At 35.0% G+C, this 14,262-nt stretch overlaps 1 protein-coding gene across 5 annotated transcripts in view; it reads right to left on the bottom strand.

The window, feature by feature from the left end:
- Window positions 1-14,262, bottom strand: part of WWP1 (WW domain containing E3 ubiquitin protein ligase 1) — a 57,017-nt gene that overhangs the window by 25,525 nt on the left and 17,230 nt on the right. For 3 of the 5 annotated variants that reach the window (XR_009818659.1, XM_061995549.1, XM_061995548.1), the window contains 5 exons: window positions 9,965-10,055; window positions 5,589-5,727; window positions 3,213-3,337; window positions 287-424; window positions 123-189 (listed from right to left, as the gene is read on the bottom strand). Coding sequence is in view for 4 of the 5 variants with exons in the window: in XM_061995549.1 (XP_061851533.1) it covers window positions 123-189; window positions 287-424; window positions 3,213-3,337; window positions 5,589-5,727; window positions 9,965-10,034 (539 nt within the window). In the remaining variant the exon portion in view is untranslated. Of the gene's footprint in view, window positions 1-122; window positions 190-286; window positions 425-3,212; window positions 3,338-5,588; window positions 5,728-9,964; window positions 10,056-14,262 lie in introns of those variants that run through there. The other 2 variants (XM_061995550.1, XM_061995551.1) reach the window with 2 other exon arrangements.

The following is a 14,262-nucleotide window of genomic DNA, read 5'->3' as shown; positions in this document are numbered from 1 at the left end:
GAAATCTATTGCCTTTAAACTTCTTTTAAATCTCAAAATAACCCACAAACAATCCAAACATTTCAGCTGATAAAATTGCTAATCGTCTTCATAGATTGTAAAAAACAAAAATAAATTCCAACCTGGATGTACTTCTTGTTGTGGCATCTCTGCTTTCATGCACAGCCTCGCCATTTTGCTGAACTTCTACTGAACAGTAAGAAACAAATTCAACAGAAATATTCTATTATATTTGTTTGAAATGTTATTCAAAATATTAACATCTGATTTAATTATTTAAACTTACTGGTTGATGATGAACTGAGATTTGTAAGAGATTCTTGTTCAACAACCAAACCATCTAGCACAACTGTCAGTTCACCTGTTTGCACCATGCCACTCTTGTTTTCCAAAGACAGTTTCAACTGTTCCTTCACCTTCTCCACTAAACATGGATTTGGGTTGGGTAGGGAGCGAGAAGGAGAGATGGGATAAAGGAAAGATTAAATTCTAAACAACATCAAAAGAAACTTTCAACACAAAAAATGTGATGCGTGTATTTAGTTGTACGTAACTGAACATGAGTCAGATGATTCAAATCAACATAAAAATCACTAAAGAGCTATTATGCAAATTAAATTTAAATTTGCATAATTTATTATTTTACCCACAGCTGTGGGTAAAAGTAGTTTATTGTAGATCGCCCATTAACATAGTCTATTCCATAGGTAGGCTACAGGACCCACATGGTTTCAGTACTTTGTCGTTAATCATTTCTCAGATTTTCTGTTTCCACTAAGCTCTTTGTGAAATTATGCACTACTTACATAACATGAGAAGGCTTAAGGTCAAACAACTTCTAAACTACACATCCAAATATTACAACTCATGGGGAATCTTATTCTACAACCAGAGCTTATGCCCATTTCTCATATGACTTTCCAAATCTAATTCTGATCACTGAAAAGAACATCACTTTGAGGAACAATGCGAAGACTACATAAAGTCCTTCCTCATTTTTAAAATTATTTTTTAAGAAAATCCTTACTAGCATTTTCACAGATCCCAACTCCAAGGATTAAACAGTAATAGAGAGGATTCCTCAAGTAACCCAAAATTAAATAAAACTATCTTCACCAAAAGAAACTTTTATATAATTGAGATATTAAAAAAAAAAGTCTACGTGGTAGCAGTAAAAGAATTCAATGTGACTGATAAATAGTGAACACATTTTTAGAGAGACATATGTAATCCAGAGGTAAAACACAGTGTGGATGCTGCCTAATTCTCTCTCAGTCAACTACTACTAGCATAGTAGTTAAAGCTACATGTCATAAATCCAAACACTGTCAGCTATGAGTTCACATTAATCAGGCTAAAATGCTTAAAGCCTTTTAGTATTTGTGGTCTCAGATTAAAAGATTAATTTTTCAAGATATACCACAATATTTCCCTCCACATGATAGCATTCCAAGCTGCAGTTAAAGCTCACCATGCATTTCTATGCATTAAACTCGCATTTCCTTATTAATCTTCATTCTTTATATATATATAATAAACAAACAACAAACATGAAAACAGGGAAGGCTATTACTAGCTATTGCCAGATACACCTACTGTTACTTAAAGAGCAGGTTCGACAGTGTACATGTGCAGTAGTTACTAGCAGACATCCACTGCTCTATTACCATGAATTTCAAAGTATTTTAAATCACTTGAACGAGAAGAAAGCTCTCAAGTCTACAGAATTCTTGATTTGGCAACCTGCATTTTGGAAAATGGTACTACCTGGAAGAAGATAAAGAAAAAAATATCCTACCACTGAGCTGTTAAATTAACATATTTAAAATAATTTTCTGCAAAGGCTGATTGGTTTAGTTTTTGCTGTTTTAACAAGCTATCTCTCCAAACCAGATGAACAGTTGGCCATAGCCCAACTGAGCTGGCAAGAAAGCTGCGCAGGGCACAGACAGTAATTCAGTGCTGGCAGCGTATAGTAGGAGAATGTAACGGAACTAATTCTAAAGTTTCTGCATTTAGAGGACTTCCCCTTTACATTTGCTCCAGTAAAGAGCCTTTCAAGTCCTGCCTTTTAGATTAGGTATCAAAAAACAAACAAGTGAAAGATATCAAACAGATTATTCTACCACTGAACTGTTGGAGAATCCATGTTTAACAAACTGCTTTCTTGCCCAAATAGAAACAATGGACAAAAACTAAATTTGATGAAATGCACAGCTAAATCAGTTAATTATTCTCTGAAAGAATTTGCCAAGTTGTGGGATGCTACATCCCCATGATCTACAGTAATAAAATATTAGCTATTTTGTTAGAAATAGTTAAAATATTAACCTTTTTTTTTGCTATAAACCCAGTTTCCTTTGATAGTCTTTTTTTTCTAACAAGAAAACAAAAAACGATTTTTCCTCTTAACTACGGAATCTGGGGCAGAATTTTCATTCAATCGTTAAAGAAATCTCACTTGATTTTTGATTGTTTCAATTGTCTGTAAGTAGCATAAAAGCCAAGCTTTTTGTCAGCTCTCCTTTCCCCTGTATTCCTCAACACAGCTCTAAGGTTTGTATATTTAACTTGTGAGAAAGGGTAGATGGAATTCTGCCATTCTGGAGTGGAATTTAAAGTGTGGATTCACCATTTTCTTGCACTAATGAAAAAAAAATTAAGCAAATTAGAAAAGAAGACCTGTTTTAACTTTATTAAAGAAAATTTAAGTTATAAGTTACATAGAACACAACAATCTCTAATGTACTCAATTGTTTCATCAATTAGTAGCTCTATTTGCTCTCTGGGCAGATAAATATAAATTATGAGGGAAAAATATCCAGCTATTCTATTAGTCATTCCAGAGTAGGAAAACATGAAAAATTACATAGATGGCATTTCTGAAAGTTTACACTTTTTTTTAACCAATTCTAATACAGATCTTCAAGCAAATTAGTTATTAGTTCGCCACAAAACATTGTATGTAATCAGTTCCACTTTTACTTAATTTGTAGTAGCTCATACTATATGTTTGTTTCAAAATTATTATATCCCATTGCTACATTGAAATTGCTCTCAATAACGCAGACATCTCTAGATGAGACAAGTAAAGACATCAACTGAAAGCCAGTTGTAATTGCACGTGTAGTTAGTAATCTGGTTGTCGGTTTGATATATAGATTAGTAATAGGAATTCTACTTTACTCAAAATATCCTTTATGATAACTTACATTTTCTATTGTGTATTTCCAAAGCTTGTCTCAAGTCTACAGTGGCTCTTCCTAATAAAGCATCTGCTTTTAAAGTGTGATGGCTCCACACTCTAAATTCCAGCGTAGTCTGTGGAGTCACATTCCTGCATATAAAATACATTTTTTAAAAAAATAAAATATATATACAGGTTTTAAAGCATCCGTTATTGTTACTAGGTGTATTTGAACTCAATTTTCTCATATTTAGTGGATGCCTTGAGACTAACGGCAAGAAGTGTTTGTACTGCAAGGGAAAATTTTTAACTAAGAACTGTAAACACCAAGATATACTTAAGATCAGACTTCAGGTGCTTACTATATAGCATAAAGAATTTGAGGTGTATCAGAAAAATCTGTATTAAGCTCAAATCTAAGTTATATAAAACATGTATTTATTTATGAAAGACTTATTTTCCCTGTTCCTCATTATGCCAGAATTCTAACTATTAAATGTGGAGAAAGCAGTGGTAAGTACATTTGTCTGACACTAAACATTCTTTTAAAAGGAAAAAGCAATCAATCAGCTTTTTCAAGCAACAGGAACCCACTTAATAGGTGTCATCTTTGCCATGAAAATTTTGCTAAAACACTATTTGTGAATCCACAAATACATATAAAACTATAATGCATACTCACAGAAATTAAATGGGAAAAAATCATCTGATGATGCTAAAGTAAAAATTGGAGGGAAGCTGAAAGGTAAAGGACCCAATTACAGTAATACTACAATAAACTTTGGCAGTAATCTCTTCCCTGTTCAAGAAGGAAAACAGGAAACTTACTCCCAGAGAATAAGTTTTGTAGGTCGTGGCTTAGTGCTGCAATAGTGCTGCTGGCTGTGGAAAATATTGTAGAATCACTGCATTGCAAAATGTCAAAGATCACGTAATCATCAGTACTGGATACAGAGTGTTATATCAGCACTGACAGAAACAATACTAAAAACAACTCCCATCCTCTCAACAAGGCCAGCTTTAGAAGTCACTTGAATGTGTTGGACAACTTAGATCATTTTTTGCTGAAACCTGTCTGTAAATATATTCCTACATTTTGAAAAGACTGCCTTCTAATGGGAGTCTTACTGAAAGACCAGCTCAATAAAGCAAAGAAAAAAACAACCCAACACATGGTGAATATATTGTCTGTACTCATGTAGACCCATAGAAGTGAGGGGAACTTGGTAAGCCAGAGAGTTCACTTATGCTCAAACTGGGCAATTGAAACGATACCATTCCAATAACCAGGGGAAGCAGGAGCTAGAGTATTTTACATCTATAAAGGTAACATCCTCAGTAATTAATACTGGTGATGGAATGAGTCTGTTTGGCTGCACAGTGCATGTCAGATTACCTCATTTCTATCAGCACACCAAATCCTTCCAAATCAAACCTGCCTCCTCAACACAAACTCTGGTCTCTGTGAATATACTGATAGCTCTGTACTTGTACTAGTAATAACTCCTAGAAATCGTTGTCACGTCCAAGCTATATTATCTCTTCTGCCATACTGCAAAAGGCTAATAAGTTCTACTGAACTGGAAACACTGAGAAATGTGTCAGAAGAACAGCCTACTTGCTTAAGCCTGGGTCAGCAGTTAGTAAGTGTTCCCAAGAAAACAGTTCCCCGAAGCCAGGTATGCTGTACCACTCCTCACTTTGCAGCACTGTTAGTTATGAGAACCTAGCACGGTTTCTATTACTAACAAAGTTGGCTATTGCACAAAGACAGGTCAGGTGCTGTAAAATGTACTGGCCTGTGCTCAATGCTACTTGATAGTAGCTCTGCTGTTTCCAGATCTGAACTTGAAACAATACAGTTTTGCTTGTATAATAATGCATTCTAGCCAATTGCACAGTGCAAAACTTAATAGGCTTCATAGAGCCATATTCAGGTACATCTATCCTTGTAGCAGTGTTAAACGAAATTAAACCACAAAAAGATATAAAAGGTAAATACTAGGATAAGTTGCAAAATCATTTTGCAGTAAATGGTTCTTGTGTATGTATCCCTTCATCCAGCTGATTTTTTTTTCCTTTTTAAAATTGAGAATGACTTGGTTACAATTAGTACCATTTTCTAGAGAGTAGTCTTAAACTTCAATGGTCCACAGTGCTACCAAACATCAATAGTGTACCATATATAGCAACCATATGCAAGGAACACTCTCTGTATAAAAAAATACTCTCAAAACACAGTAAGAATTGAGAAAAAATATACTTTGAGAGAAATATCAACTTATGTCTGCATTTAGTCATCAACAACTAGAGAAAACTATGTAGTCAGCCAAGCTTCAGAAATATTTGCCTGCAATGTCTGCCCAATAAATACTATTAAATAACCAAAAAATCTACTTACACTGTCAGCTGCTCATCCCATTTTGGATTTGAAGAACTACTTGATTTTGCTGTTTTCTTAATTTCTCCATCTGCAGTTAATTCCGTATAGAAAGTTGTTCCAAACCAATTCTTTTTCCGTTTCAGTTTGGCACTAGAAACTAATAGAATACATTGCTTTATCTATAGCAGCATACTGTTGCTGAAAAACAGAAAGTGTACTGCCTACACAATGTATGAAATACAGCATGGCAATGTTATTCCTCTCATTTTTACTGCTGCTGCTGAAGAATGAAATGCTAAGACAGCAGCTTTTCTTTTCATAATATACTTTGTCAGATAGTTGAAATCAAGTGCGACACATTCTCTTCAACACATACAGGCAGGATGTGTTGGAAAGACAGTACAAAAATTATTTTAGGGCATAAATACTGAAATTCTCTTGTTTCTTTTTTATTATTATTTTGGTTTTTTACTTCTTTTGTTCTTTTGTTTGTTTTCTCACTGTTCTTTGTACTTCTCCCTTAACTTAAAAATATCTACATATGATACATTTCAGAGATATCAGGCAGACTTTCTTAATTATGTGTAGTTATGAAAGCACACGCAATTCAGATCTGTTTCAAAATGTCCCTGCATAACAAAGCCTGTATACAGAGCTCCATTTCCTTGCCCGAATTACCTTTGTAGTTAACCATTGGTTTAGTGCATCAGTTTGTTAAAAGTAAGAAATCAGTTCTCAAACTTCCACTATTTAAATGATTTTGCAGATGAACTTTAGCTTGGTCATTTGCTATTTCTTAATTGTTGAACATTTAGCTGAAACTTTAAGTTCATCTTACTGTCCAAGTTACTGGTGAGTTCTTCAGTACTTTTGAACATAAATTTATTCTCCCACTTCCTCACCCAGATGAGGAAGTCAATGGCATCCTGGGGTGTATTAGAAGGGGTGTGCTGAGTAGGTTGGGAGAGATTCTCCTCCTCCTCTACTCTGCCCTTGTGAGACCACATCTGGAATATTGTGTCCAGTTCTGGGCCCCTCAGTTCAAGATGGACAGGGAGCTGCTGGAGAGAGTTCAGTGCAGAGCCACCAAGATGATGCAGTGGAGCATCTCCCTTATGATGAAAGGCTGAGGGAGCTGGGGCTCTTCAGCTTGGAGAAGAGAAGACTGAGGGATTATCTCATCTTTTGTAAATATGTAAAGGGCAGGTGTCAGGAGGATGGAGCCAGGCTATTCTCAGTGATGTCCAATTAAAGGACAAGGGGCAATGAGTACAAGCTAGAACATAATAGGTTCCAAAGAAATATAAAGAAAAACTTATTCACTGTGAGGGTGATGGAGAATGGGAATGGGCTGCCCAAATGGGTTGTGGAGTCTCCTTCTCCACGGACATTAAAAACCCATCTGGACGAGTTCCTGTGTGACTTCCTGTAGGAGGTCTTGCTCTGGCAGAGAGGTTGGACTAGATGGTCTTTTGAAGTCCCTTCCTTAGGATTTTGTGATTCTGTCATAAAAACCAACATCAGCCCTAACTGCCACCACTTTCAACTCTATTTCAGGCAGATATCTTCAGAAGACCACATCAATGGACTTACATTTGTACCTACCTGCTGGCTACGCCTTCTCTCTCATTCATTCCAGGCTTCAATCTCTTTCTTTTTCCCTTCACTTTCAAACTAAAGCAAACCTGAATATTTTCAGCCATTTGGGAAAATAACTTTCCTGCTACTTTTCTGTATGGTACTTGATAATTCAAAAACAAGTCGAAGTTAACTAAACTGTCTGAAAAGGAGGAAAAAAAAGTCTGTCGTGTACTTCTGAACTGCAGTATTCTGGGTCGTATACATTAGTTACTTAAAAGCTAGTGGGATGCAATCATCGAAGATTCTAAAGGCATTACACTTTAGACTTTTACATAATTTCAATGAAAAGGTCTACACTTATCTCCTCGTATTTGAAAAGTTCAGTATATGTTATGCAAAACGTGTAATAAAAGAGAACGGCAGCCTTAATAGTGACAAAAAATGAAATGCTGAAGACCAAAACCATAATTCCACACATGAGTCATTTTTTCATCTCAAATCATAATATATTTTTTAGCTTTAACAGTCTCTACTTCTTCCATATTTTTCTATTTGTATTTTGTTTTTTAAAAGCAATTGCAACGTTCATTAAAATATAGTCATAATATTAAAGCTTCCATTTAGCTTCCCTCCCTTTTATCCAATTATGTTTTAAGTCACTAAGATTTGAATCCTCAAACATGAAAGGAGACTGTTACCATATTCTAGTTAGTACTTCTTTTAAAAAAATTAGGAGTAAGTAACAAATACTAGCAAAATACTTCAAAAAGAATTAACAACACAAGATGTCTTGTCAAGTATATTTGAAAAAATACTGATGGCAAAACTTGTTGGCAACATACTGTAACTATCCAAACTCAAACAAGTTATCAACACATAGGAATTTCCTTGCTTTCAAAATGAGTATATGCTACTTGCTGTCTTGCTTTTTAAGTACAGCTGTTGAAATGTAAACCTGGATTCTATAGTAATATAAATTAATCTAAGCATAAACCAGTGCAGGTCAACAACTCTTCATTCAGTCCCACACTCCTCTGTCTCCCACTTCTTTCCCTGTACTGCCATTGGCATTCCTCTGATCTTGCAATAAAGACTGGTTAGAGAACTAAACCTTCAGAAAACCAATCCTAAAAATGTTACAGATTTCATGCCACTTCAATCCTTGAATCAGATCTCTTGATTTCAAGAGCAGCTCCAATTCTACAAAAATACAAGACTACTTACATAAGGAACAGTACATTGCAGGATATTAAAAGGATCATTGCTCCATACACAGGTCTGAAGTTAGGAGTCATTTCTGTAATTCAGTTTGTTATATATAACCAATCTACAAGTGACTCTACCTATGCTATTAGCTACAGGCAATTTTAATCACAGAATCACAGAACCACAGAATGGTAGGGGCTGGAAGGGACCTCTGGAGATCATCTAGTCCAAGCCCCTTGCTAAAGCAGGTTCACCTGCATCAGGAACATGTCCAGGCAGATTTGAAAATCTTCAGAGAAGAAGACTCCACATCTTCCCTGGGCAGCTTGTGCCAGGGCTCCCTCACCCTCACAGGAAATGTTTTTTCTTGTGTTCAAGTGGAACTTCCTGTGTTCCAGCTTGTGACTGTTACTCCTTGTCCCTTCACTGAGCATTACAGAAAAAAGACTAACCTCATCTTCTTGACACAAATATTTCTCTGTATAGATATGTGTGTCTAAACATATAACTACTTGCTGGTAACATTTTCACTTTTAACTACTGCAACACTGTCATAATTAACTATTAAATTTGTTTACCTAGATGCATTTTGCTTATCTCAGACTACAAGCTTTTGCTCTGTTCTGACATCCCACAGGAAAAGATGCTAAGGATGGCACCAACTGTTACATCCCTGACCAGTTCTTATCCATGAATAGCAAAGTACATAACCTACTTGGCCTATTCAACATCCATTGAAAAAAGAGTCCCCAAGAAACCCAGAAAATTCCAGAGTTTCTTGTAGTATTTCCCTTCCAGAAGATACTGGGAGGGCTCTCGAATGATGAGAACCAATGAAGCAAAAGAAAAAAAAGTGAATAGTCACAAGACACGACATAGTAAATTCTAATTCGACAGAAAGAAAAACATTTTCAGAGACATCTGGTTTAACATCAAAACAGGCAACCCATGAAAGCTGTTAATCTATGGTCTCTGAGATACTGAAAATTCAACTGGACAATACCCTGAGCAACCTGATCCAGCCTCAAACAAAATTCTGTCTTCAGCAGAAGGATAGACTAGGAAATCCCCAAAGGTCCTACCAACCTAAATTATTCCATATGGCTGTGTAATTTAACCTTCTTTCCTAAAGATAATACAGAATACCTATTTTATTCTCAACAGATACGTAATCAAAGACATTAATTTACTGAAGACGTAGGAGATTCTGTGATCTCCAATTCTCCAGCTTCACTGCAACAGTGCACCCACTTTTGAGCTTGGGGTTCACTACAACTGCCCATTTTTTTTTGTAGAATTTCAATAATATGTGTTCCCTCCATAGAGTTTATGCCATTAATTATTTGTTCTGAAGCAAAATTCCTTACATTTGTCCCTACTGTTGTACTGAATCTTTTTTTCTAATTTTAAGAGATATTATCCTATTATCTGATTCACTGTATAAATCCTGCCTAGCTTCAATTGATCTACACATATTACAGTCATATTCTTTAATACAACATTCAAATTATCAATTAAAATTCATCCATCTTTTATACTCATTTCAAAAACTGACTTTTAGTAATGGTTTTTCTGTAAAAATTACGATGAGACAAATCACAACTTACCTGTTACTTGCATCTGTAATCTTCCATTATGGTTGTTACTTGTATCAGATCTTGGTGAGGCTGTGGCCATGTCAGAGGTTTAGGCTTTAGCCTAAAACAAAAAGCACAAAAGTAGCTTATTAAAAAGTACTTATTGCTCCATGTTGGTTACAACTATTAAATACAATGCTCACCTAATCAGCAAGTTACTAAATGTTACTTAGGTATAGCACAACATACTTATTTCATAACATCAGTTAGAAAAACATTGCTTCGGAAATTTGTTCCACGCTGACTTTGAGAATGCCAAGACACTTGAGTAATGCACACAATTACATGGTTTACAATGACTGTGACCCAAGAAAAAAAATTCAGCTGTGATATATCAATATTGTTATCTCCAGAAGGTGTACTTATGGTCTCATAAGCATTATGGGCTAAGCATTAACAACTTCACACAAACAAAATGTCTGACAATGAAGCAGTCCTCAGAACAATACACTCAGGTAATAATGCAAGTGATTGAGACAACAAACATTTGAATTCTATCCCTACATTTGACATCAGCTTTTTACATCACTGTTTTTCCACCAACAAATCACTTCTGTTATCTATTGAGATGGGATTTTAGAAGGACCGCCCATCTTATCATACAGCTCTGATCTTAGCTGGGGCAATCCAGTGCTTGAAGTTCATGCAGACATCATTCCCATTCTTCTGAATTACTACAAATTAAACTAACATAGAAGTAAAATATTCCCTGTTTCTATCACACAAATATTTTTCATGGGAAAAGAATATGTACATTTAAAATACACTTTCCATGATCTGGATGAACTTCCATATATTTATTACTGGGAACACTAATGGTTTTCAATAATAACATGGGAACAGTTGTCAAGAAACTTTTCTGACTGTGCCTCACTATCAGTTAAAAATCTTTGAGCTCGTCCAATATGTGTATATCTGTTTATAATTTATATATAGGGACCACTGTACTAATATATTCTATACATGATAAAACACATAAAAATATAAATTAAAAAGGTGAGCTAAAGATTAAATAACGATTAAATAAAGATTAAATAAAGAATTTTTTTTAATTATTTTAAATTATTAATGGTAAAGCCCCTTTTTTCTCTTGCTAAAAAAATCACTGATCTTTTTTTGGTGAAAGCCATGTGATTGAATATATTTCATCATTTAAAAAAATATTGGCTTAACACTTCATAATGCAGTGATTTGAAGTCTGGTTCTAAATTCAGTTTATTTCAATACTCGGCTTTGGCTGTTAAAGTCGGGAAAAAAAAATCTACAAAGAAATGCACATCTAAATGAAAGTGCATCATTGGCTGCATTTACTAAATCATGACACTAATTCTTCATTCCCATCTACTAATTATACAGAGATTTTTCTTGAAATTTAGCCAGTAAATTTCCATATTCCTTAATACCAATCAGTTGTTATTGCAAACTAATAGAAGGTGTTGCATTTTTCTATTTTAAACAAATGGATTCAAAACTGCCTGAAACGATTCATTTGGTACTATTAATTTTCAAAATGCTCTCTCCATAGCATGAGTTTCTTTCAAAAAGGAGTCATCTTCTTGCTCACTGTTAAAATAGCACCTTCCCTTTGAAGGGACACATAAAGTGTCTTCTTTTTTTTTAATATATCTGTTAGTTAGCATACTACTGACAGACATTTGTCACCACAGAACAGGTCTGTAAATTCAGAACACTTGTATTTTTGTGAAATAAAAATGTGCAATTACTCTTTAATTTTTACAACTTTTCTAAGCACTTTGCAGTAATAACCAGTAATCCCCTACGTGGCACAAGAAAATTTCCTTGTCACTCTCCATGTCATTACAACGTATTGTAAAGTTTCTATAGTTAAAGGTCTTGTTTTAATACAATTAATCACATTGATGACATCCTGCAGAACTTTGTACACTTTTCGTTCCAACTCCCTTGTTGTTTGGCCATACACAATACAGTAAACAAATTCCACATGTGGTGTTCTCCTTGCAAACTTAATCCAAAATTCTTATACTTCAATCAAAGCAGCTACTCCATTAGTGGTTACACTTGCACTGTTTTTATGTTTTAAAAAAATAAAATATGAAAGAATTCAATTACTGTTGAGAATATATCTTCTCTGATACACTTTTTCTGACTAAGTCATTTCAAGTATTTCATTTTTGACACAGAATCTAGCAACTACTGTAAGCTGAGCCATGTTACAAATATCTAAACTTTCATCCAACTGTTTAGCAAGAACACTGTGTAATTTTTTCCATTATTTGTTTCGTCAAATCTTTGGCATTTTTTTCAAGCTATCTTCCAACAGTATCTGCTGACAACAGAATGCACTTTAAGATTGTTGCCATATTGTTTTCCATGTACTATTTCAGACATTTTTACTGCAGACGTAAGACAAAGTTTCCCCAAGAGTAGGTGGTCTTAATGTCTTGCTATTGAGAAAGCTCAAAAGAGGCTTCTAAACATTTATCATCAAGTTTAGAGAAATCTTGTAAAGTACTGGACAGAATATCGTAGCTTTAAACATTGCCGAAAAAAATGCAGAGGTTTGCCTTCATGTTCTGGATGCTTACTTTTTAAATGCCTTCCTAATTGTGGTAGCTTCATACTATCAGTAGCTGATATCTCAAGGTACAATACTCTCTTGGCATGAGGTTCATCATTATTGACAGTGGATGTATTTCTGTATTTCAAATAGCCTTCTTCATAAACCCAAATGTCTTGGCCAACATCTTGTCATATCTCCTTGCCATTGCTTTTAACTCATAATGCAGTTGATCAGGAGTTCACACTAGCAGTAAGAGAAGCATTGGCTCTGACATTTTCTTATTATTCACTTATGCTCACATTATTATCTTCAATCTATGCTCTCTTTGTAGATATTTTTTAAGCCCCTTGGCCATTTTGTGAGTGTTAGTTTAGCTAAAGTGAAATAATATAATCCATAAATCCACCTAAGCGGGCACATGTAAACTGCATCCATTGCAATACACTGAAAGTGAACGGACAAGTGCTACTGTGACCCATCGACACCATGAAACACTAAAGCCACTCCCAGGAGACCTTTCGAGCCACGATACAGGATCATCTGACATATGGACAGAGTGAGAGTGTCAAGTGTCAATAAAAGAGCTTAATTTTTTGTCTGAAAAATAAGAAAGAAAAATATATCCTAATATTTTCTTTCTGTACCTCAATGGATGACCTTGCGCACCCTACTGTGGAGGCTGCTGATACATAAGACATCAAAAGACTAATACATGCAATCAGTTCTGAGGCAAGCTCAAATTCTTCACAAGAAATCAAGATCTACTTCTCATCATTTATTAAAAAATTAGTTTAGGCATACTTTTGTAACTGACAATAATTATTTTTACTAGTTTCTGTTTCTGCTCCTACTGTTCAACCTGCACAGAGCTAAAATGACAGGGGATTTTTGTCGTTGTTGGTTGGTTGGGCTTTGTGGGTATTTTAAGTCTACTCCTAGGATGCATAAAGCAAAAATAAAGAAATAAACTGTGTCTAAGGCAGATAGTTCACTGCCTATTCTACTCAGACTTCAGGTTTTAGGTGTTGATTTATCTGCAAGGCACGCCACCTGCCCTAACCTGAGTTTCTGGCTCTGCTTGCCACTCAGCTTCTACCTCCATTTGGCAAACATATTTACCCATCTCCTGAAAACAGGGAAGTGAGAAATCACTACACTTAGCCTTGCATCTCTCCCCTTGAAGGAAGAAATTACCATGATGCCTGGCAGAAATTATTCCAGAGCCAGGAAGATCCCAATAGAAGATGGGGAATTACGTTAGGAGTTGGCTGCATGTTTCTATAGTAACTACATGGCTACATTCCACATCCAAAATGTCCCCATGTTCTGTTACTGTCACTGTGAAATGAGCATCCTTCTACAGAAGAAGTCCTTCCAAAATGGTATATCCAGGTACATTTACACAGCAATGTTACAAATTTTTAGTATATTGTGAACATTAACGTGTCAAATATTATTTAGAGAAAAAAAAAGGGGTTTTTTGCACTTCCATATATTTTTAAGTTTTTAAAATAAACGTAGTTTTTATCAACAATACATGAAGTGTTATGTCATATTTTATATTGAAAAGGGTTTTACTGAACAGAGTAAATCAGCTGAACTGACTGACTCTGGTCTCATCAACTTCTAAATGTGCACCCCTCTCATCCTTGTTTAACTGGTTAAGAATTACAAACTGGTTAGGAACTAAGGAGAAAGAAAATATTAAATATATCAGGAAGATGTA

Source organism: Colius striatus, chromosome 4 (assembly GCF_028858725.1).
Source record: "Colius striatus isolate bColStr4 chromosome 4, bColStr4.1.hap1, whole genome shotgun sequence".
NCBI classification, from domain to species: Eukaryota; Metazoa; Chordata; class Aves; order Coliiformes; family Coliidae; genus Colius; species Colius striatus.
Note: the sequence above shows the minus strand (reverse complement) of the source record. Positions and strands in the feature narration are given on the sequence as shown.